The 25,782-nt window shown below is 29.6% G+C and overlaps 1 protein-coding gene across 1 annotated transcript in view; it reads left to right on the top strand.

Moving 5' to 3' along the window:
• LOC107452663 (adhesion molecule nephrin) overlaps positions 1-22,047 on the top strand; it is a 227,349-nt gene extending 205,302 nt beyond the window's left edge. The window contains exons 9-14 of the mRNA XM_016069211.3: positions 6,567-6,698; positions 9,761-9,788; positions 14,102-14,190; positions 16,220-16,343; positions 17,571-17,814; positions 21,902-22,047. Coding sequence (XP_015924697.1) covers positions 6,567-6,698; positions 9,761-9,788; positions 14,102-14,190; positions 16,220-16,323 — 353 coding nt within the window. The 3' untranslated portion in view covers positions 16,324-16,343; positions 17,571-17,814; positions 21,902-22,047. The remainder of the gene's footprint in view (positions 1-6,566; positions 6,699-9,760; positions 9,789-14,101; positions 14,191-16,219; positions 16,344-17,570; positions 17,815-21,901) is intronic.
• Positions 22,048-25,782: the final 3,735 nt, after the last annotated feature.

Here is a 25,782-nt window from a genome sequence, read left to right as displayed (position 1 = left end):
ACTATAAATGACATCAATATTGCAAAAATATTCGATTTATTCCAAAAATGCGTAATATTACATTGTATTTATGCAAAAATACAACAACCGTAATATTATGTAAACAGTTATATATATATATACATATATATATATATACAGCAAAATAAATGAATACAAAAAGGAACGAAGAAAATTAAGAAAAACAATAAGTTTCATTTATTGCGCATAAGCTGCAAGTAAACAGAATTCATAAGATAAGTTCAAAATGAAGATAAAACTAAGGAAAATTACAGACCTGTAAAAAAAGAGGGGAAAGAAAAATAATAATAAAAAAATAACAAACAACTGGGAGGAAAGAAAAAAAAGAAATTTTTTTTTTAAAAAACCAGAAAATAAAAGATATAAACTTTTCATCAACCCACACGATTGTATCCGCAAAAAGGAGTTCTTTCCGTTATTGTATCAATATTGATACTATATATATATATATATATATATATATATATATATATATATATATATATATATATATATATATATATATATATATATATATATATATATATATATATATATATATATATATATATATATATGTACATATATATATATGTACATATATATATATATATATATATATATATATACATATATATATATGTAATACTGGAAATATATAAATATATATACTCCGTTTTCCCTGTTTTTTATTTCTGGTAATCACCTTTATTTTCTATATTCCTTTCTGAAAAGGCGTAGCTAATACGAAAATTCTTTTAACGTTCATTGATTAACAAAATAATCTGCTTTTTTTACTTTTCCGAAAACTTTATTAAATAGCGTTTAACTTTTACCGAAGAAGAATATTTCCCCTATTCGAACATTTTAAATAAATATTTATAGAAAAGAAAATACGATATTGAACTTCTCATTTTATTAGACGCCTAATTTAATTAGTTGAGTAGAATAAATTAAAAGCAAACTACGAAAGTATTTTAAATATTTATCTTCTCTTCTTAGATAGGATTTTGAAATAAAGTGTGGTGCATTGTGAAACTTTTCAAGTGATTTAAAATTACATATTTAATGAAATTATTTATGATAACTCATATAACTATAAATAAATGTTTGAAAATATTTTACCATTAAATTACTATTTGAAAATATTTACTTCCTTTAAGGGTTTGTTTAATTTATTCATAATATATATTGAATCTTAAATTTAAATTGCAAATTACTATTCGGTGAATAAGCTTAAACATTTTAGCTTCGATAGGCTTTTTAAGATGCTGTTGTTAGTATTACAAGAATTTTTTTGCTTAATGTGCCTAAAGTATACAATGAGATTAATTAAACATGCAAAATTTTAATAAATTAACAGAAATTTAAGCCAACACCAACTAAAACTTAGGATATTCTTTTGTATTGAGGAAATTATTTCGAGGTATTGAGCTTAATGAATAAAATATTTATAAATATTTACTTGTGTATTATTGTACGTGTTTTGTAATGTACCTAAAATGTTTAAAAGGGAAACTATATGAAATTAAATGCGTATGCGTTCTGCAAAGTAAGACTAATTTTCTTGGAGTTATTTTCTAACGTTAATCTTTGAAATAATTTTAATACATATCAAACAAACTTGACACTGTAGCACTGTTCTTGTGTATACTACAACTATATTTTTAGTTGCACGCTTTGCATTATATAATTTTTCTTTCTTCAAAAGACTGTATATTGAATGATTGAAGATTATCATTTTTATTTAATTTATCAAAAACTATGGAAGTAATCTAAGAATAGAAACTACGTAGAATAACACTGCGAAACAAAGTATGGTCAAAACTAGAGAATATGGTAAAATTTACAGGTTTTTTGGCTTAACGGGAACACCAAAAGGTTCGGTAATTTTTACAGAAACAATTCGGGAATAATTTCGATAAAATTTACCATGTTTAATTTCATAATATGTGTTAAATTTATAAAACCTCTTAAAATTTTTAATTTTATCATGATAACCGTTGGTAACCGCATGGTAAACCGTTTATTCGGTTAAATTTAATTTTTGCATTTGCTACTAAATGTATGAGGTAAGAACTATGATTTTGAACTAAACCATTGTCATATAAAAAGAAAAATTATCAAATAAATGCTTTAAGTACCATATTTTTCGAATTTTATTAACCGGAATTAAGATTTCTTTACAAGAAATGTCATTACCAAACGGTGCTGTAATTTCAATGGAATAAACCGGGAATATCCGAGACATGCTATAAAATATTTATTCAAATAGAATGAAAATTGGTAACAAAAAAAAACATACTGGTTGTATAAAAACATTTTTTCGAATTCATATATGTCACATGATCACCTGCGTTTTGAAGAATATATTTGTGTGCAGAGGTAAATGACAGCTGCAAACGAAAACACCTTCTAGTACAGAACCTTAGCGTAACCAGGATCCTATCCAGTTATCTTACTGTCTTCCACTGTATCAGGATGCTATTTTATCTTTATTTATATTTTCTGTAATAAAAAGCTGTAATATCAGTCATTATTATTAAGGACTTCTTATAAATTACAATCGAAATGCTTAGGTGGATTTTAAGTATGATTTGTATTAACTGCTTTTATATCCTCACCATTCCCTTTTATAGTTTCTGTTTTTGGCTAGAGAGCTTTACGATCCTGATCGTTCCTGATCCCGAGAATGACAATCCTAAAAATTCCAGATCACATTTCAGTAAAAAGTAACGGCACTCAGTGTGCCGGTACTTTTTACAGTAGCATTCATTTTTACCGAAACATGCTACGGTACAAAAAGTCAGATATAACGTAGTTTTTACATTTAATATTTTTATATTTTTCGGTGAAATTGTATTTTACGGAAAAATGGAGTTTACGGATAAGGCATCCAAAGTGCAGGTACTTCGTGACGTAATTTGATCCGACATATTTTAGAGTGTAATTTGTTAATTTTCACTAAGCTCTTCAAAACCAAAAATCGGAATTTAATCATTAATTAAACAAGATTAAATTTTAAAATTTTTCTTTGAATTTTAGAAATATCCAGACAGAAATAATTTTAGTTTAACTTTCATTTTATATATTAAACAAATTAAGTTAAAATTTGTGAAAACCTTAAAAAGACGTAGGGAAGACTCGTGTTAAAACTCACAAAATATTCAGATACAGAAAATCGTAGTATGTATACCAGGGGTTTCCAACTGGCACCCGGGGGCCGCATCCGGCCCGCGAAGCCTTTTTTTGTGGCCCGCGAACTAAGATATATTAGTTGTTTTTTTTGCGGATAATTTTCGTAAAAAATATACATGGGTTTAAAATACTTTTCTCGTTAATAAAAACCTAATTTATTCGTTTCTGTGAAATTTAACATACCAACGGTGCAAAAAAATTTATTTCTCTGGTTTTGATTCCAAGAAAATATTTATTCAAATGCAAAAATAATGGTGCATGTTGCTCTTTTTTATTTTATATTTTTTGTATTTTGTAAATATAATTTAGCATGTGCGTATCAAAAATTTTCTCGAAGAAATTCTCCGATTCAACTTTTTGAAACCACTCATTTTGGACGAAAATATTTATACACACATTTGTAATTTTTAAATTTAAAATTTAAATATCTATTCTTTGGTGGTTGCAGCAGACAAACCTCAATTTTCTCATTGAATATTTTATGTGCTACTATGTAAGTTTTAATACCAACCTTTTTAAAGTTTTATATCTTAACAAATTGATATCTGTTGCACATTAATTGTTTAATACATAGGTGCACATTAGAGTTAATGTAGCCCGAATTTTCATTATTTATTTAATATTTTTAGAAATATTACTAATAACAATTAAATATTTTTCAAAATCTACTTCTTATTTTAATTTGTAATTCAATACTTTTGTTTTGTACAACTTGGTAAAAATCTGATAGTTATATTTAATGTTCCTTCAAACATAAAGGAGTCCTACATAAAATTTTGATAAAGTTGCGGCCCGCTATTTGATTTGCGTTTGTAATTGTGGTCCCCGGCCTCAGGTAAGTTGGAAACCCCTGATGTATACCAACAAACGGATGTCTATATCAAGTTCTTTTGTTTCAAGATATGGAATGTAGACAATTCTGCGTTATTTTGTAGCTCTTGATAAAGTATCATGCAGAAAATACTTACACTTTTGCACAGATTCATTATCTCAAACATCGATAAAAATTTCTCGCCATAATCTTCGAATGAAGAAATCTTTCTGATGTTAAAAAATTAAAGAGTTAGTAAAATTAACTTACTATAGGTTAATGACACTTCTTTTTAAAATTAGTCTTATTTTGTTTAATAAAATCAAAATCTAGCCTTCAATTTGGTGGTTAATAGAACCAAGTCTATGGTATTTCAACCATACATTGTGGGCGAAGTTAAGAAGATATTCCACTATGCTAGAGTTTTTTAACTCATGGTTTTTCATTAAATCTCTTATTTTCATTCACGTAAGATTTATTATTTTAACGAGCACATGCGCATTTCAAGAGAACTAATACATGCATACTTCAAGTGCGCATGCGCAATTACTTCGCATCTTACGTAAGGGAGAGTACGGAAAAAAAGCAAAATATCCCTATTATTTTAAACACTGCTTCCACCTACTCACTACTGGTATAAAGCAAAAAGACCAGGACTCTCTCTATCTCTTCCTGGTGACAGGCAAACCAACACTTGCTTATCCCGACTGGCCAGTGGACACCTGAAAAGTCTCACATTTTCTGCTAATCAAAAAATTTTTCCTCTTTGCCCTAAATGCCAACAAAAACAGGCATCACCTGAGCACATCTTGAACTGTTTAGGGCTGGACTGGAACGACATTCATTCCTCTCCCATTCTGGTTTCGGATTTTCTTAACGTCAACGGATTTATTGATCTGGTCTGACCCCGTCAGACCAGATGGGAATTAGCAACAACAACAACAACATTATTTTAAACTGCAATTTTAAAAAAACCGTGTAAAATTTAAATAAAACCTGTCAAATAACTTTTTCAATTATGAAAGTGAAATAAAATCTCAAATTAGTAGTAAATACATATTGTTTTTTTTTTCTTTGTAAAATGTGATAGATTTTTTGTTGCTAGAAACGACGAAAAACAAATGCATTTTTAACTTAATTTTTTTAATTTTGTACCGCTTGGGAAGTGTTTGCTTTAGTTGAAAATGCTTCTTTTTCCTTGATTTTTAATTAAATAAATATGGTTCTGCAATTTTCAAACTCATTATTTCTATTCGATAAATGTTATGTTTTTTGTTATAACAATGTAAATTTGTCTATTTTTCGTTTGGTTCTCATTTATGAGCATGAATTGAAATTATTAAATGCAACTATAAGTTTCCAAACTACTTTTAATCACATTTTAAAAATCAATTAAATTAATACCAGTATTTTCTGTAATATTTATGAGCTTATTTGATCCATTTAAATAGAAAATCTTCTTTATTTTTCGTATCAAAAATAAATAGAATTAGCGAAAAGCAATTATCTTTGAAGGAATTGATTAAGTGATTATGAAACGTATATTATCTGAAGCAGTTTCATGAAATTTTCATTTACTAACGCTTAGTTTTATATAATAGAATTACCTACTTTGGAAATTGAAATGATAATCGAAATTTTATACAAAGTAAGCTAACCACTTCATTCTTTGCTAATAATTCGTATTGGATCAGAATAATCTCTACGAATTTATATATTTATATATATTTGAATATACTTATTTATATTTAAAAAAAGCAGCTTTTGGGATTTTTAATTAAGTTTTTTTAGTTTAGTTTTTCTATGATTAAAATTAAATTTCAAATGACGCAAAAACTGTTTCTTCCAAGAAGAAATAATAGAAAAAGAAGCAAATTTAATGGAGAAATTGTATTAAAATATGAAATATGCATTTTTTTTTTTTAAGAAATATAATTTTATCCAATGTTAGGCGGTATCACGTTTGAACCATTATTTTCTATCGTAATGTATTATAAAGATTAAATCGAGCTGTTCTATTTATTTTCAAAAAGGAAACTTGATATTTTTCACCCCTTAGTTAAGGTTGCCGTAAAAATAGAACCACATTTTTTATTCAAGGTTCAAATAATATGGTTAACCTATTTTTCTAAGATTGTACAAGTATATGCTTGGTTTTATTATTAATATTATCACTATTGTATCTTTAAAACCAAACTGTTTTTTCTTTTGAAATAAAAAGAACTAATAATTTTATATTTTAGCCCTTTTATTTGCTCAAAAATTAGCTGTAATTCGCTTTAAAAAAGAATTTTTTTTTTTAACTTTTGCGATTGATGCCAAATTATTTTGTTAAATTATGCATGACGAAATGAGAAAGTCTTGTAATATTAGGTTAATATTAAACTCACAATAAAAAATGGAAATATATCTTATCGTTAATGAGCCTTATTTCGTACATTAATACTTAGTACAATATTTCTAAGATCTTGTAATAACTAATTCTATTTGATCATATCATCTGTGAACATAAGATGCATACTGAAACTATAATAAAGAGCCGATAATCTCTTTGTAGCTCAAGAAAATTCCATTGACATAAATCTTCTGATACCAATCCTCTTCGGGGCAGGTGCCCTCTTTCTATTACTGACTGTCATGATTGCTTTCTTTGTAGTTGCTCATAAGCTGAGACACAATCGGCACAAAGGTAAATATTTCTTTCTACTTCCTAACTACGTTTCCTCAGATTATTCATTCGTTTAGTCTTTTCTCATAGCATAACAAAGACGCATAGAATATGTCAGACTGATCTTTTAAAAACATGAATAATTCTCACATTGTCTTCGTAAAATTCGTAAAACCTTTGTTTTGTCAAAGTAAAGTAGAATAGGAATCTGAATGGGTTTGTCTTGCAAATGTAAACTAATTGAGGTTACTTGAAAATTGAAAGAAATGATAGTAATTTATAAATGCTTATAACTGAAATTTAGGGCACTGAATGGCTTTTTTGAAGAAAACTAAATTAATTGAGGTTAATTCAAAATTGAAAAAAAAATGACACTAATTTAGTAATTTATAAATACTGATAAAAAAACCGAAACTGACGTTTTGCAACATGGTAAAGAAAATAAGTAAATAGAAATTTAGCCTCTAACCTCTTACCATATTCATGTAACCTCTTGGTAACAATTGAGTTTAGGTAAATGTAATTAGTTTAGGGCAAACCAGTTGTCATATTTAAAGTGGGCAAAAGTTCCACTCATAATTTATTTACGAATTTTACACCACAAATTAAGACTTTAGTTAGTATTTAACTAATTTAGTTAGTATTTAGTTAGTATTTACTAACCTGCTCAAAACACTAATAGAGAATAATAGAGTTAATGGAGAAAATCATTTTTTATATTTGAAAAGGTGACACCTTGTATTATCTTAAACAACCTAAATATATTTGTTGTAATCTTGATATATTTCAATGAATAAAATACTCGGTAAGTGGAAGGTATGAGTTGTCACGAATACTGGATGTCTCGTAAAGATTATACTTATCATACAATTTTAGAACCGTATGAAAAAGACAACTAAAAATGTATGCACATGAAAGGTTATAAAATAATAATTAAGTTATAATAATAAACACGAAAACGCTACAGAAATTTGAACAATTAATTTAAGTAATGGTGGGTGTAGGAAATAATAGAAACCTCTTTTACAGTGAGAAGAAACAGAGAACTGATTATTAAATATAGCATCAAGTTTTAAATTGTAATAAAAATTTTTTTGATGATCTGCACACTCATCTTCATTAATTGCGTTTTTATTTTTCATTATTATATTAATTTTCGATCCTCATTGGATAGACTTTTTATTTTAATTATCAATAAGGATTGCAAGAGTACATAATTGGAAAAATCCAGTTTTCAACTGAAAATAGTACGAATGTAGATATCTAAAAATGCTAAAAAATTATTAGTTTCTTTCGCACATTACAAAACTAAATTTTTTTTCTCAAGTTTATCTATAAATTTATTTTATTTATGACATATTCATAGAAGAACTTTTGCTCAAAATTTCATTAACATATATTGATTCATCTCTATCTTCATTGCAATGTTTTAGCTCTATTTTACTTTTTTTAGGTTAATAGGCGTTTTTTAAGCTATTTATTTACTTTCATTATTCTCGAGATTGAATTTTTGATTTCATTTCATCGATACCAGTTCAATATCAGGTTGCATGTTCCTCTAAAAATAAGCATTCATTTAACGAAAAAGTCGAGCTAGAAAATTCCCACATAAAAATATATTTACAAAATAATTATGATAATTTAATGCTTAATATTTAATTTTAGCAATTTCAAAAATGAATTACATTGTTTTCTACATAAAACATGCGAGTTAGGCTTTTTGTTTTTAGACATTTTTTAAAGATTATTCGGGAATAATCATTATACATAATAATCATGCAGAGTTTCTTAAAGAAAAACTGCAACCACTTTCATTCAATACAATTATTTTACGTTTATCTGATATTGAATGTCTAATAAAATTTACTGAGGCAAAACATTATCTTTTTAACGCATAGGTGTTTAAAATGTAAAGGTGATTTGAAAAGATCGCAATTTATTTACGCTTAACCATCAGATCAAGTAAATTTTTGAAAAAATGCTGAAGCAAATTGTTTTACTATTTTAGTTCGATTTTAACACTTTAAAATCTAATTAGGGATTCCTTTTGTTAATATTTGTGAAGTGATTCCTTAGTATGTCACAGATTAACTTCTAATGAAGAAAAAATTTAAAGCTTTTCTCAACAAGTAGTATAATTTAGAGACGATTTAGTGTTTTACAAAAGAAAAAACAACTGTAAAACTATCCAACGATTTTAAAGCTTTTAAAGCAGCAAAACCTTGTATTCTTTAAGCTTACATGACAGAGAAATAATTAATTTGCCATATATACATGTTTGTCTATCTTCCATATTTACCTAATATAATCCAACATTAAGTTTTTTTAGTGTTTTTTTTTTCTTTCTCGAATTGTTTGAAGTTTTTTTATATATCATTTTTATCTATTACAATGTTTCTCTTTTTAAACAATGTCTGAATCTAGAAATTTGAGTGCGTTTCCATTGGGCGAATTTAAATAAATTCCTTTTTTTATCTTTTATTGTCAAGATCGTTAAAAAATTCAGTTATGCTTTTCTCAGCTACATTTTTCATTATTATTTTGAAAATATTTAATTAAATTATTTTTCACGGTCGCTTACAAAAATTTTTAACATCTATTGGGATTTCACTTTCTCTTAATGCATAAAATATTTATTTTATCGTATTACATCTTAAATCGGATTTAAAATAATTCATGAAAAACTGCATCAAAATAGTATACTTTTTTTGAAGCTCTTTCGTAAGATTGAAAAAAAAAACTAATAAAATTTTCATTTTCTATGTAAATGGAAGGAAATGCCTTAAGCGTGTTTGCATTGTATTTTTATTAATGAAATAGCTGCTAGCTATTTTAAAACTGAATTTTTTTTAAAACTGTTTTATAGACACAAATTTTTATATGAGGTTCTCATGCATCAGTTATTCCAAATGTATCTTGGAACGAAACATTTATTTGCTCTGTGTTAAAATAATTTTTTGAAATATAAATTTTGCCTTTTCTGATTGTAAGACCAAACTATCTTCTTTAAAATTATTGTTTTTTGTGGTGCAACTTCTATTAAAAGTAATCAGCTTCATTTTTTTTTTCTGATTTTTTTTCAGAATCAACGAAACAAGAGATAGCAACCGAGTAAGTTCTCATTCACTATCAATTCTAAAAAAAGATTATAGAAAAAATAGATAGAATATGATTTAAAACAAGACATACAGATCTATATATCTATATAATCTATATATATATATATATATATATATATATATATATATATATATATATATATATATATATATATATATATATATATATATATATATTATTTCCAATTAGCTGCACAATCGGTCTTGCCGATGAGCAGACCTAGTGCGTTCTCCAGAGGTGGTATCCACACTTTCAGGACCACCACAATGGGTGAGATACCGTTGGTCATGTTAATTTGGACGCCTAGTTTCTGCCACACTAGATGGCATCACCGAGACTCTATTTGGATGCTAAAGTGCACAAGGAATTTAATTTTGCCGGAAATGCCAAGAGCCAATAAGGCACTCCAGGGATCTTTGGATCTTTTACATGCCGCGTAATCATACGACATAGCCGCTGAGGATTTTCTGCATATATATATATATATATATATATATATATATATATATATATATATATATATATATATATATATATATATATATATATATATATATACAGGGTGCCCCAAAACGACCGCATAAACTCTGCACAGCTAGATTCCTCGTTGGGAGTACATAAAAACTGCCCAAAGAAGCATTCCTGTACAATCCATAGTTTACGAGAAAAATGCGAAAAACGAAGTATGACGTCACTGCCGGTGCAAGAAAAAACACTTTATTGAACATATCAACAGCAGTATACTATGCACAATTTAAAGCAGGTGTAAGACGTACAGGAACGCTTCCTTGGGTAGTTTTGATGTGCTCGCAACGAGGTTGAAATAAGATAGATAATAAGAAAATAAAATAAGATAGAAATACGTTTAGGTTTTCGTACCCTTTCGGGCTCCACCTCTAACATGAATACAGGATGCGCTATGGTTGGACATTGAGGCATTAAAGTCCTTTGTAACATATAATGTGGCATTTCGTTCCATAGTTGCTGTAGAAACACCGCCTCAAAATCAACTAAACTAAGAGTCTTTTCAACTTGCCGTTCCTAGAAGTCTCAGATAGGTTCATTCGGGGACAAACCTGGGAATCTAGCAGACCAAGGGAAGGGTTGCAAGGGGGCGAATGCGTTCTTGTGACATCTTAATTGTGTTAGACCGAGCATTGTCTTGTTAAAAATAGCTTCTGAGAGTCTTGCCATGAGTGGCAACACATGTGATTGAAAGATGTCGTGGACGTACCACTACGCTGTCATGACATTGTGGAGCAATGTTATGGATGATTATGTGATATTGCAATGGCATCCTATACCATCACATCTGTTGAAGTCGTATGCTGTTGTACAGCGAATGCAGGACTCGTACTCGATGGTCATCATTGTCCAAATTTAATCCGAATTTTTCATTCAAAACCGCCTGGTTTCAATTAGTTGCATTCTAATCCCGTAGAGGGGGACTCCACTCCAAATTGTAAAAAGTCTGAGTGTGTGTTAACTCTTTCTACGCAGTAAAGCTGTGTACCGAATCTGCAGCTTGCGTGATGGAATGGGATGTCATCGCACAAGACGCCTCACGATTACTCCTAACATTGATCCACGGTGACATGACAGCCTAATGTTACGTTGGTGAATTTCTTCAGCCACATGTGTTACCACTCACAACAGGGCTCCACAAGAGCCATTTTTCAACAAAAAAAAAGAATTCTTGGCCACCGAGAGAAAAGATGTCACAGGAATGCCTCTGTAACATTAACACGCTTCCCTACTGGATGCACAAATTTGTCACCGAACGAGCATATGTGGAACCACATGGAACGACAAGTTGGATAGCCTCTGAGTTAATTTAGTGGTGTTTTTACAGCAATTGTGGAATGATATGCCGCAGAACCTCGGAAGGAACTTGCAAGCCTCAATGTTCAAACAAATCGCATTCTGTATTCGTGTTAAATGTGGTTCAACGGGGTACTTAAAGTTCCATTCCTTTGTATTTTTTCCTGCAATAAATTATTATTTTGCTTTGATTTTTTAATCATTTACTTACATCAAAGTAGCACTTACGTATGATAAATTTCATTTCATTCCGACAGCTTTTTCTGTGTGCGCTAATTTTTACTTCAAGCAAAGCTTCGTATCAAATGAAAAGTAAAATAGATAGATTTATTAATTGACGGAATAGAAAATGAGAAATCTTATATTTAATGCTTTATTGAGAATGCTTTTCAAAAGTCAAACTAATCTACAATCTAAACTAATTGGCTGTTTTAAAATTTGGTGAGGCAGAAGCTTTAAAAAATTCGTTAATAAATAAAAATAATAAAATTCGTTAATAATAAAATTCTTTAATAAATCTAATAACATATTTTGCTAATATAAAAGCGGTTGAAGAGTGAAAGTTTAAAGATCGACTTCCACTCATTTTGCATCATAATTAATTATTTAGAAAGGGATTAAATTAGTAAGATAGGGATTATTGTGCTGAGTAAAGGATTAATTGTGAAGGGGAATAAGAACTTTTAAATGGATTATAAATTTGATAAAAAAAATTAATTTAATTTCGAAACTACGAAATATGTAATGCCTATTTATGATATGACAATCATTTATTAGATGCCATTTTCATATTTTATTTCAGTGTAATTACATCAATTACAATAAAAGTTTAAGCATAATTTTATAATTCTCTTAACATCAAAGGTATTGTAATTGCGCAAAAAACAATTCAGAGCTGGTTTGGATCAGCGTTTTGACTCCCATATTGCTAGGTGTTTTCGAATAATTAATTTCTACCATATTTAGAAGACAGGATCGTGGTTTTGATATATATACACACATATATATATATATAAAACGATATATGTATAAGGAGCCTTAGTGGTTCAGGGGATAGGTCCTTTGTCACCTTAAGAGGTGACCTAGATTCGAATCCTAGGGATGGCTGGTTGATACAAATTATGCTCTCGGCTTGCTCTGACCATAGTGCTGACATAAAATATCTTCAGTGTTGGATTGATCATGGGTTAGAATATCCTTGCCATCGGGATATCCGTAGGAGGTTTTCGTAAGTTTTCTCTCCGTGTAACGTAAATTGCGGTTAGCTCCTTCAAAAAGCATTCCATGAAAGCTAGTATTTTCCAATGCTTGATCCAGGAATTTCCTTGTCTTGTGTTGGAGTTCAAATAACAAGGCTACCGAGTTAAACTTGGGTGGTCGTAAACTCAGCATTGAGACTCAGATACATGTGTATATATATTTCACGAGTGATATATTGTGCCCTAAGAACATATAATGAAGGAATCTGGAATTATTATTAAAGACATGTAAACAATCAGTAAGCTAATTAATCAGATGTGTAATTCCGAATTATTGGATGTAAACAGCATGCAGCATACTTGGGGAACTAAACACTTAAAAATCAGGGCTATGATGATAAACGAACTGAACATTATTAGTTGAAGATTTAATTTTTGATTTCACGTGATGAGGAAAAAAAGCCTGCAAAATATATGCTGCTGGTAAAGGAAGCAAATAAATGCTACCGATTATTTTTTTTATGTCTGAACTCAGAAGTAAAAATATTTAAACATTTACAAATATTTTTTACAATCATTAAAATCTAAGAAGCATTCAGTTCTATTTTAATTAGTTTGTAACTACGATACGAAAACTTTCCATTGATTCAATTTATTAACAAACTGAATATCTATATGAACACTGTATCATTTTAATGTACAAAGATAAGAATATAATGAATTCAGAGCTGCAAACTATTATGCCTTTTACAAAATATTTTATTTAGTGATTGTTAATTAAAACTAAAACTTTCTGAATTCTGGGAATTTTTCTGACAATAAAGCATCACCACAATTTCCGGGTAGTGGCTTGAGAGAAATTAAAACAAAAACATTTATAAATGTATTCGCTAGTAAAAACAAATGTTTTAATTTGTTTTGACATTTTCTTTAAGGTTCCCTTATTAAAGAAATAAATTTCTTCTCCAGAAGAAAGGAAAGAAAATATTTATTACTTTGAAACATCAAAGTAATAATAAAAGTTTTCGTTATTGATAAATTTTAACGGTTTAAAATAACAGGGAGTGCATAAATTGTAACAAGCTAAGACATGACTATTATTTGATGCAAAAACCTTTCACCCAGAGTGATTTGCATATCATTACACTAACAGAAATATTTAAATAAATTTCCAAAGAATTCTCAGGCAATTCAAACTCTTAAAGCGAATTAAAGAATTGTGTAACTTACAATCAATCTCCATTTCCAACGTCTTTTTCTCTAATATATCTTCTCTCCCCACAGATGTGAAGGAATAAAGAAGGATTTCGAAGAAGCACCAGATTCTAATGAAAAGGGTCCCGACATAATTCCTTTATCAGTGGATTCAGACGGTAAACAAATACGCCATGCTTTCTAATACATTATTCATTTAAGCCAGTTCCAACTCTTCTTAAAGCTTTGATTGAAGAACCCGACGAGATGAGTCAGGAATTTTGCGTTCAAGTTTGGCGTCTCTTGGCTCTAAGCAGCGTTTAACATGTGATTGTGCATATGCTTAATATATCTTGTACAAAATTCTTGGTGCGATTCGAGTTATTAATATTCAACGATGAACTTTCTGGTTGAATTTACTGAGGGATCACTTGGATTACTTTTAAAGGAAGTAATTTCTTTCCTGGAATTAAGGTTACAGTATGAAATATACATTTCAGCATTAGCATATTGTAACCGAGTGAAAATCGGTATTGTGTAAGATGTGAGATTAAGACACATGTTGCAAAAACAAATCCTGCTTCTAATTAAATTAACCTTAATGCTAATTCGAATAACTAAAGTATAAAAGATCGCCGAATGTAAGAATTCAAATAGAAAATTCTTGTGAAATTTATTATAACACTTAATCTTGATATTTAATTATGATAAAATAATTATATTTAGTTTTAAAAAAAGAGAATATTCTATGCTTTAGAAATGGTAATGAATCAGTCAATGATTTTTTTGAGCATTCATTATTTTCCAGTAGTTTTAAAATTTATGTTTTCTTAATATTTTTCCTTATCCATTATACCTTTCCAATTCCAGTTTATTTTGCTCATGTTTCTGATAACTCCTCACTTATAATTTATCTCTGTTATTCAGAAATTATTATTTACCTTCTATTAAATTTGGCGGTTTTTTTCTTATGTTCTCTCTCTCTCTCTCTGTATATATATATATATATATATATATATATATATATATATATATATATATATATATATATATATATATACCCTTGTTATCCATATGAATGATTTATAAAATGTCATTTAATAATTCTGGACAAACATAAAAAAACAAAAATTTTGGACGCATTCAATATTTAGATATTCATCATAAGAAATTAAAAATGTTTCTTTTTTAGTTTTCCCTTCTTTTATCTCTCATATTTGTAAAAAAATATTCTAATTAACTGTTTCTGTAGCTTATATCAAAACCAAGAATGTTGCATTTATTATTTAAAGAAAGAGTGAGGCTACATTAAAAGTAAATTGGGTCTCAAGTTAGGTTGGCTGAAGGTTCAGTTTATATCCGTAATGTTGTCTCGAACAAGTTATCAGAAATGAGTTTGTCCTGATTCTTGACTTTATCATTGGATAAGTAATTTCGTAAGGAATGAGGCATATGAAATATCAACTGAATTAAATAAAATTCATAATTTACAGTATACTTTAAAAATGTTATAAACAAATGTTCAATACTTCAATAATGTGTTTTATGCAAGATATTTTTTTTTTATTTAATTCTTATACCTAAAAAATATTTCTTTTTGCAAAAAATATAAGCATTTTAGGAAGAAATGATCATAAATGATAAACAATCATGGGTGTTGGTGAAGCCTCTTAGTTCGAATAAAAAATGTCAGAATGCCAGAATGTCAATGCTCTGAGAATATGTTTGTTATTAAACAGTAATTTCATACAAAAAAATATTTTAAAATTTGAGTTTCGTCAAAACTATCGAAGTACAGATCAAGATTTGTTCAATAGTCTAATTAGGAAATATTTTTTTCCGAATGTATAATGTTAATTATATTGTTTTACCTACTTGTACAAGTTACAAAGAATTTATTAATTGGCTATATTTAGATTCGAATTAAATAATAGTTTTATTTACTTATTTGAAAAAACATATTTGAATAACTTTAAAAAAAATCTGATATCTTTCCATCAGAAATATTTTATGTATGAATTTTTTTTACTAAAAGACGAATTTTTCACTTGCATCTAACTTATTAACACATTAACTGCTAAAATATCTCCCTCCATCTCCGTTACATTCAAGAGAGAAACTTTCTGTTGTATATTTTGATTTTTGATTTTTTGAATGAAACAAAATTATTCTGTTTCTTGTACTTTAAATAATAATTTTGCATTACAGTTTTCTATATGAGTGGAAAAATAGAAGAAGTTGTATCGTCACCAAAACTGGATTCTCCATCTACAACATTTGTTCGTCACAAATTCAAACATACTGTATTATAGCACCATTAAACGCTTTAGATGTAAGTATGGAATGCAATTATATATATATCACAGTAAAACATAAAAATAAAAAGGTATTAAGTACATAATATATACAATATACATATATATGTATATACACCCTATAACAAAAAAAACCGACGCAACAAGAAGCAATCATCCGATTGCTTTGAAATTTCGTTTGCATGAGTGTTTTGAACAGATCAGGCTGGAATGATGCCGACTGGGGGCGTATGGTCTTTAGCGACAAATCCCGCTTCCAACTGTGTCCTGACGATAATCAAATACGTGTTTGGAGACGCACAGGGCAAAGGGGGGATCCTGCCTTCACTATTGCACGCCACACCGACCCTCACCAAGTCATTATGATCTGGGGTGCCATTTCCTTTGACAGCCGGACCCTTTTGTTCGTCATTAGAGGTACACTTACTGCACAGCGGTACGTCGACGACATCCTAGGATCTGTCTTGCTACCGTTCCTTCTGCAGCGCCCAGGGCAAGTTTTTCATCAGGACAATGCCAGACCACATACGGCACGTGTAGCTATGAACTGTCTGCAAGCTTGTCAAACTCTTCCTTGGCCTGCCAGATCACCAGATCTCTCGCCCATCGAGTATGACTGGGATGTGATGGGAAAGCGATTGCATCTGGCACGGAATGTTGATGAGCTTGCTCGACAATTGGATCGAATTTAGCAGGAAATACCACAAGAGACCATCCGGGAGCTTTATCGGTCTATGCCACGCCGTGTGACAGCTTATATCCAGGCTAGAGGCGGGTCAACACCTTATTGAACTTGTTACTGTAACTCTGCAATAAATTATTCAATTGTTCTGAAACTTTAATCATTTACTATTCTGTACATTGTGTTCCTATCCACCAATTTTCGTTTTAATCGGACAACTCCTTCTTGGTGCGTTGATTTTTTTGTTATAGAGTGTATATGTATATATATATATATACATATATATATATATATATATATTCGAAATTGCTAACTTACACTACGAAAAATATATTTTTGTTATTTCTTTTGCAGATAAATTTAATTTAAATGTGTTTAACTCTAACAAAAGGAAAAACAATAAATTTAGTATTTTTTTCAAAAAAAATAAGACCAAAAAGAAAGCAAAATTGTCGAAGAAATTAACATTTTGAATTTTGCTATAAAAATTATTGTTTCAAAAGCAACATTTTCTTTTTGCCTAAGCTTGCTATGTGCTTAATTATTTTTAAATTTCTTTCAGATGCAAGATTGTTTTAAATTTTGCATTCTTAACACCATAAGTGCAAACTTCTAACATTTCTTTCATCTACATCATCAAGCTCCCAGTAACGATGATTCTGATTATGTCTCAAGTATCAAATCTTTGAACGACGAATAAAAACGGAAGTGATGAAAAAACCGAACCTAACTGCTTGAACAAAGTAAAATACAGACTAAATACTTCGTAAATTTTAAAGAGTAAAGGGGAAAGAAGCACATTTTGAGTAAGTTCAGTTCAAAAAATCTAATTTTTTTCTGGTATCATGGTAATGCTTAATTCACAGCTAATTATAAGGCAGTTTTTTTGTAATATTCACCATTTCAATTACAAAGAGAAAAAAAAACCTAGGATTTGTAAAAAATTAGTTTTGCAATTAATGTAATTTTATCCAAATAAATATGTTTATGACAGATCTTAGGTATCAAAATAAAATTATCAGTGTTAAACACATTTACAAAATTTTCATAAATGTGTTCAAACCTGATATGATCGTACATACTATGAACTCTTGAATAAACTCACAACTCTTCTGATATAGTGATTTATGATGACAGCTATCCCCACCTCTCAATTAGAACCCAGTTGGCGGTCGTAGGGGAAGGAAAAAAAATACCAACCAAAATCTCGGGCCCACCGCTACAGAGGCAGACAGGCAACCCGAGTTATTTCGGGCTTGCCGCTTTAAGTGTAGAAATCATGCCCGAGTTATTTCGGGTCCACCGCCAGGAGGGTTAACATAATCATTATTAAAGAGCTTCACAAAAAATTAGCGTGCCTTTTGGAGTTATCATGGAATCAGAAATATGGTAAATTTAACGGTATTGTGGGAGTAATGATCATATTTTTTTCTCAGGGTACTGATGCGTATTTTATTAAACAAGTACTACGATAGTGGAAAATTGCATGTTTCGTGAAGACATTTTTTTTATTAAAGTAATCAATAAGAGAAACATATTACAAAGTAATTTTATGGAGATAAAACTAATTTGGCCAATGCTCGAGTTTAGTCTGAATCGAGTTCTTTTTAACAACTTTTTTTGTTTTCAAAACTATAATTTTTATGAGATAATAAAATCATTTAAAAAGTTTTAAAGGCTCTGACCTTACACGATTGAATGTGTACAAAAACAAAATCAATCTGTAAGTGCTATTTTCGTAATAAATTTATTGTTGTACTTGTTGTAGTTCATTTACGTCGCACAAGAGCTGCACAATGAGCTATTGGCGATGGCCAGGTAAACATCCCTGAGGATGATCCGAAGACATGCCATCACAATTTCGATCCTCTGTAGAGGGGATGGCATCCCCGCTTCGGTAGCCCGACGACCAGCACGCGAAGTCGAGCACTTTACGGTAGAACAGTTTACCGAGGGCCAATACCGCACACATTTGGTCCCTACGCAGACTGATCCAAGTAGTCACCCACCCGCACACTGACCGCAGCCAGTGATGCTTGACTTCGGTGATCTGCTGGGAACCGTGTCTTAACGATCAGTCCACTGCGGGGCCGTAATAAATTTATTTCATCATTGACAGTAAATTAAATTGAAAAGAAAAACAAATTCTTAGATTTGAATTTACAAGTTTAGACTAAACTGGCATGAAAGTGTTTTCACAAATGTCTTATTGCTTCGTACACTTAAGTTTTACTTATAATTAAATAAATAGTTCCAAGTAACTGAAGATAAAAGATGTACTTGATTATATAAACTCTTCAAATATATAGAGGCATACTATTAAGCAGTTGAAACAAGTCAATTATTTTCACTTTTGTAATTTATGACGTAATTGATTTTTCTTTAAATATTAACTATACCTCACTTACTAAGTAGTTTTTAATCTATTGATTTGTTTTTAAAATATAATAACTTTTCACATATATAATAATTAATAATTCGCATTATAATAATTAATAATTAATAATTCGCATATATAACTTTTCGCATATATAATAATATATATAACGGGCAAGTTATAAGGATACACTGAAGTTACATTGTGTTGTAATATGATCTGATAGTTAGAGTATGAAGTCCGCTTATTTTAAAATGGAAAACAAGGCATGATGGATTTCGTAAATAAGGAATCTGAAACGATAATTATAGAATGACTATTAGTTTCGCATACAAACATTTACTGTGAAATGATAGCATGCACACATTTAGCATCAGCATAAGAACATTAACATTAGCTTACAAAGATTTTTTATAAAAGGAGAAACAGATTTTTAATTTGTGCGAGTGTATATTAAAGGTACAGAAACTGTTGCAGAAAAAGAAACCGAAAACCACGTTCAGAAAGCATATATTGAAAGTGACTAATTTAATGGATATGCTAAGCGCAATTTCTATAGAAAACGCAAATTAAGCAAAAAAATTTACGTTTTTGAACGTTAAGAATGCTACAAGAAAACGCGAAATCTCTTTTAAGTATGTGCAAGCTTTGTCCAACATCGAGAGCTGAATTAGTAACATATGGTAAACTGTTTGTAACTTGTGCGCATATAAAAAATAAATCGAATATGATTTGTTTTAAAATTATTACCATGAAAGTAGTTTGAACAAGATAGCTACTGATCCAATAATACACAATCAGCATTCACTTCATGACATCGAATTTAGATATCTCATGCAATTGTTATACTCGAGGCCGGGGTAGCCTGATCGGTAGGGCGCTGGGCCCATGTCCGAGAGTTCGTGGGTTCGAACCCCGCCGGCCAAAGAGTAGTAAAGTTACTGATGCACGTTAAGTCTGTCGAGTCTCAAAAGTCCTCCATGTTCCCATATCAAATCAATACCTCTGGGAGTACTGGATTGGAGATCGATCGTTCACTGATTCAGGTCAAAATTACGATCTGCGGATGAATGAATGGATGTATGAATGGATCCGCCCTATAAACGGGTGTGACGTATGATGTGGCACAAGTCGAATTCTTGGCCATAGATGGAGCCACTGAAAAACAAGAAACGCTCACTCTACCTTAAACGTGCTCGGTTTCACCAAGCAGGCTTGCCCGTGTGTCAAGTCGCATTAGAAACAACAACATATTCTTACTAAAAACCACTTGAAATGTCTCAAGCTCTGGTTGACATATGTTGTCAAATGATTATTTTTATGCTTACTTTTTTCCTTAATTTTTCGTATTTGTTTTCAAATTTTACTTTTTAGACAAGTGAGGTATTGTTTCCCGTGTATTCCTTTTGCGCTGAATCTAATGACTTTTTTTATTACTTCTTTTCGTGTTGCACATTCTGAATATTCCTAAATTTAAGTTTTGTACAATTGATTACCTTTTACAGTACAGTTGGTTATTTTTCAAATTCAGCTATCTATTCATTTCGTTACGGTTAACGTATTAATAAAATGTACTTGCATAAAATTATTATAATAATATATTTTATAAACAAAATGATTTTTTTATCGACTTTTAAGTGCAAAAAAAAAACGTTTACGAAACCTTTCTGGTCCAAAACTCAGTCGGTAAGCAAAATAGTTTAGAGGTCGTAAGATATTTAATAAGTTTAGTGTTGACATTTTCAATGCTTGATTTATTCCCACTTACGCCTCCGTTTTTCTTACCTGGAAAATTGAAACAAAAATGCTTTTAAAACTAAATTAAATCAGACTAAAAGCAACTCTTCGTTAAGAATTTATGAGTTACTTGTGGTTAAAAATCATAAGTATTTGATCCCTTTCATTTCAGCGGAACCAAATGCATAAGAAACAATACCTTATACCTATAATAGTAAAGTCACACGCATGTATAAGTACATTCCTGTACTTCTCATGGCAGCAAACACTTAACTAACAACCTTATTTTGTTTTTATTTTATTCAGTTGAAAAATGACTCAAGGCACAATACTTTCATTCACTAAATAAAGTTATCAAAAGTTTAAGTGAATATGTGTCGTAAAATTTTTATTTTATATATACTTTATTCTATAGCTTATAACTCCAAAATCGTTATTCGTATAAGCTTGACTCTGATCGCATTCAATTCAGCTTAAAAAAATAAGCTGTAAATAATGCCTCGATTCTCTAGGTAGTAAAGCTAAAATTTCGTCCTTCTTTGATTCAATTCACCTCAGTAAGTTCATGATGGTGGCCAGACCCACCTCAAGGAAGTGCTGTAAATTTCAAGTTTTTATATATAATATCTTAATAATGCCGTGTTCAATTACATAAACTGATCTAAACAACCCATTGCAGTCTTTATTTCTTTGACTCTAGTAATTCTTCTAGTTAGCTCCCCTATGTGTAAGACACATTATAAAAATGGCTAATTAAGAAAACTATTTTTTATTTACAGGAAAAGAAGGAATCTGGTTGAAATAAATGTTTTCTATTTTCAAGGAGAATTTTATCTTTCTTTTTTCCTGAGAAATTTAAGCTGCTAATGCTATAAATGTTTTTAAATGATGTTGTAAGTGGAAATAAAATTATTTTCGTATGTGATTTGTATTTTTTTTTTAATATTCCTAAACTTTCAAACTCCGAAAGGAAGTAACCACTAAGAAATACTTTGCGTTTCAAGTTTGTAAATCTCTTATAATTATACTGATTGCACACCACATTGTATATCCGAACACTGGTCAGACATCTTTGACAGCGCCTGTACTGAGACTCTCCTATCCAATTTTAACGTCACAGCTAACTAAAAAACTTTCCAATTTAAGAAGATCTAGAATTTATGTTTCTGCATACATACGTTGAGTTGTTTAGTTGCCTTCTAGAATCGCACCCATGACTCCAATCGTATGAGTGACGTTGAAACCTAACAACACTATAGCGCTTCTAACTATACACCGTAACAAACCCAGCAATAATTTTACATTAATTGGCTCAATATAAGTCATAAGAAAATGCGTCGAGGGACCAATATAGGAATGTCTAGTTTTTTCAAAATTGGTCCAAGAATGGATATTAATATTGAGCAATAACAATTCCATGTGGAGCCAATATTGGATGAAAAGTGGCTGAAAAATGTCGGGTAAAATGGACAATTCTATATAGGGCCTATATTGGTTGAATAATGGATATAAAATATGTTAAACTAAAATTCCATATAGAGCCAATATCGGAAAAATATCGGGCATTTCTTACCCTTATATGTGCTAATATTAAAAAATATTATTTCAATGATGGTGCATTTATTTTCTTTCCCGGTTCCATTCATGAAAGTTTCTATTTCAAAATCAATATATTTTAAGCTTGATCAGAACGCTACAGTAAAGTAAGATCTTCTACTAAACAAAATAAATCGTTATTTGTTTTCCCATTTAGAAAATACGTTGCGCTTTCAATGGCAATATGATACTTGCAAGTGACGTAGAGTGGGTATCATGATTCTGATTGTTTGTTGAAGCGTGGCATTTGTTTACGTTAGCAACTGTTATTTCCATTTGATTTCAAGTAAAGCAAGCCCGTCAAGTATCAATTATTTTAAGTGACACATTTATATTCTTACACAAAGATCATTTTACAAAGATTTCAATTCTTCCACTGTATATTTTTTCTTAACACAAAGATAGGCGTGAAGCCATGTAGAACATAAACACACTAATTATGAAAGTTTCCAGGTACACAAAGAAAAAATATTTCACGATTACAATAAAATACAAAGATAAATAATAAATCTACGTTAAGTAAAAGACCTTGTCGAGAAAGAATTATATTTCAATAAAAATTCGCTGTGCGATACGGTGTTGTATTTAATTAACTTCACGTTGATTAACATTCTAACTTATGTGGAGATACACGCCATTTTGCTTATAAACGATCAGCGGTCACTAGGTCACAATGGGGGGTATCAGCGATTCCTAATTCCATATTTTACAAAGCAAAAATGCATATATTATTACAGTAGCAGTAGTTCCTTTACGTCGCACTGGAGCTGCACGATGGCCTATTGGCGACGGTCTGGGAAACATCCCTGAGGATGATACGAAGATATGCCATCACAATTTTGATCCTCTGCAGAGGGGATGGCACCACCGCTTCGGTAGCTGAACTACCTACACTCGAAGTCGAGCACTTTACGGTAGCACAGTTTAACGAGGACCCATACCGCACCCCGCGGTCCCTACGCAGACTGATCCAAGTGGTCACCCACCCACACGCTGACCACAGCCAGAGATGCTTGACTTCAGTGATCTGCTGGAAACCGTGTCTTAACGATCAGTCCACTGCGGGATATATATTATTACACAACTGATGATTTTTTTTCTTGTGTTGGTAACGAAAAGTTGAAACAAACTGAGCTGTTAGTTACGCTGAAATAAAAGCTCCTAAGTGAACAGCTCATATAAACAAGCAAACAGTTCGATACTTTTGCATTTGTTATGGCTATTAATTTTCTAAGGAAATATGAAAATTTAGAGTTTCATTTAATTTCAATGAAGCTTAATATTTAACGGAGGAGAGAAATGCGCTTTATCAGTAGGAATCAGATAGAAATATTTTTCCTATTGACTTAACCTAATTTAAAACAATAATAAATACAATGATTAACCATCATTGTATTTACCATTCTTTTTTACAATTTTTTAAACTTTTTCTTTGGTTTTCATACATTTTAAAAATTTTGATTAGAATAAATGTTTCAAAATTGAACAAGAAAACACGAAGAAAGTTAAGATAAACAATAAGTTTCATTTATTGCGCCTAAGCTGCAAGAAAACAGTACTCATTAGATAAGTTCAAATTGAAGATAAAACAAAGAACATGAATATGAATAGACATATGAAAAAAGGGGGGAAATAATAATTAAAAAAATGACAAACAACAGTTTTTAAAATTTAGAATTTTTATATATATATATATAAGTGTCCTTCGGAATGCAAGCTAACAAAAGAATAAAAATAAAAATATCAATTTTTATTTTTTATTTATTTTAGGTGATTAAAATATACCAATATGTCATTCCCTCACTTGTCCCCACTGCTGATTTAAAAAAAGAAAAAAATTGTATCTGAAATAAAAAAAATTTTTTTACAAATTCGTGTTTTTTATTTCAGAATACTGAAATATAGAATTCAGAAAATCAATTTTATATTTAATTTCTGATAAAAATATTAACACAGCACTATTTAACTTTGTCCCCAGTGTTTCACGTCATTCCCTCACAACAATGTTTTTATCACTTGCAATCTTCTTAGAATAAAAATATTTTAATAAAAACTTCAGAAGTTAACAACTGGCATCATAGAACAAAATTGCAGTATGTTTCCATCATCAACTTAAAGAAGCTTTGCTGTGGAATAAATTTGAATGAATCAAACCAGGTAAAATTTTTTACATTTGTCATTCCCTCATGTCATTTTTTAGAGTAAAATAAAATACAACTTCATCCAGAAAGTGGATAATTATATGTTGCTTTCTTGTATGAATATAATTGTATGTGATTGACTTCAGAAATTAATTAGGCCCAAGTGTTATTTTTAAATTTTATTGAATTCGTCATTCCCTCACTAGTGTATAAAGTGAGGGAATGACGCTGAAGTGAGGGAATGATTAAAGATGAGTATATCAAATTTTTTTTTGTTCAATCGTGCCAGCCAATTTTATTTCCCAAACCTGCAAAAACTATTAAATGTATAAGACTAAATTATAATAAATATTGGATATACTTAGTATGTTATAATTTTCAAACTTTAGGTAGATGTAACTTAGATAAAAACATGTATTAAAATAAAATATCATTCCCTCACTATTAGTGTCATTCCCTCACTTTTTAAATAGTGAAAATAATTAATTTACTTATTAATTAATTTGAAAAATAAATTAAACATTTAATAAATTTATTTATTAATTTAATTAATTTATTTATTAAATTAATTAATTAATTATTAATTATTATAAATTAAATAATTATAAATTAATTATTTAAAAAAATTAATTAATTTAAATATTAAGTATAATTTATAGGATATATACTTTCTTTATAATGCCATTACATATTTCTATTAATATAAAAAGTTTCAGAGCTTTTTATTCACTTTACTTTTTTGGGATTTTATGAACTGAAAAATGACAGTTTTCGTGAGAATGACCCATATATATTCAAAATTTGATTTTTAAATAGCATTGGAAAGCATATAAATAAAATCATTATATGCTTGAAAATCAAGGATTTCACAAGATGTACATGCTGCATATTTATGGAATTTTATCATAAAAAAGATTTCAGAT

The sequence above is a fragment of the Parasteatoda tepidariorum genome, chromosome 7 (assembly GCF_982258835.1).
Source record: "Parasteatoda tepidariorum strain Cologne lab strain chromosome 7, Ptep-v5.0, whole genome shotgun sequence".
NCBI classification, from domain to species: Eukaryota; Metazoa; Arthropoda; class Arachnida; order Araneae; family Theridiidae; genus Parasteatoda; species Parasteatoda tepidariorum.
The sequence above is the reverse complement of the archived record's forward strand: the minus strand, read 5'-3'. Positions and strand labels throughout refer to the sequence as shown.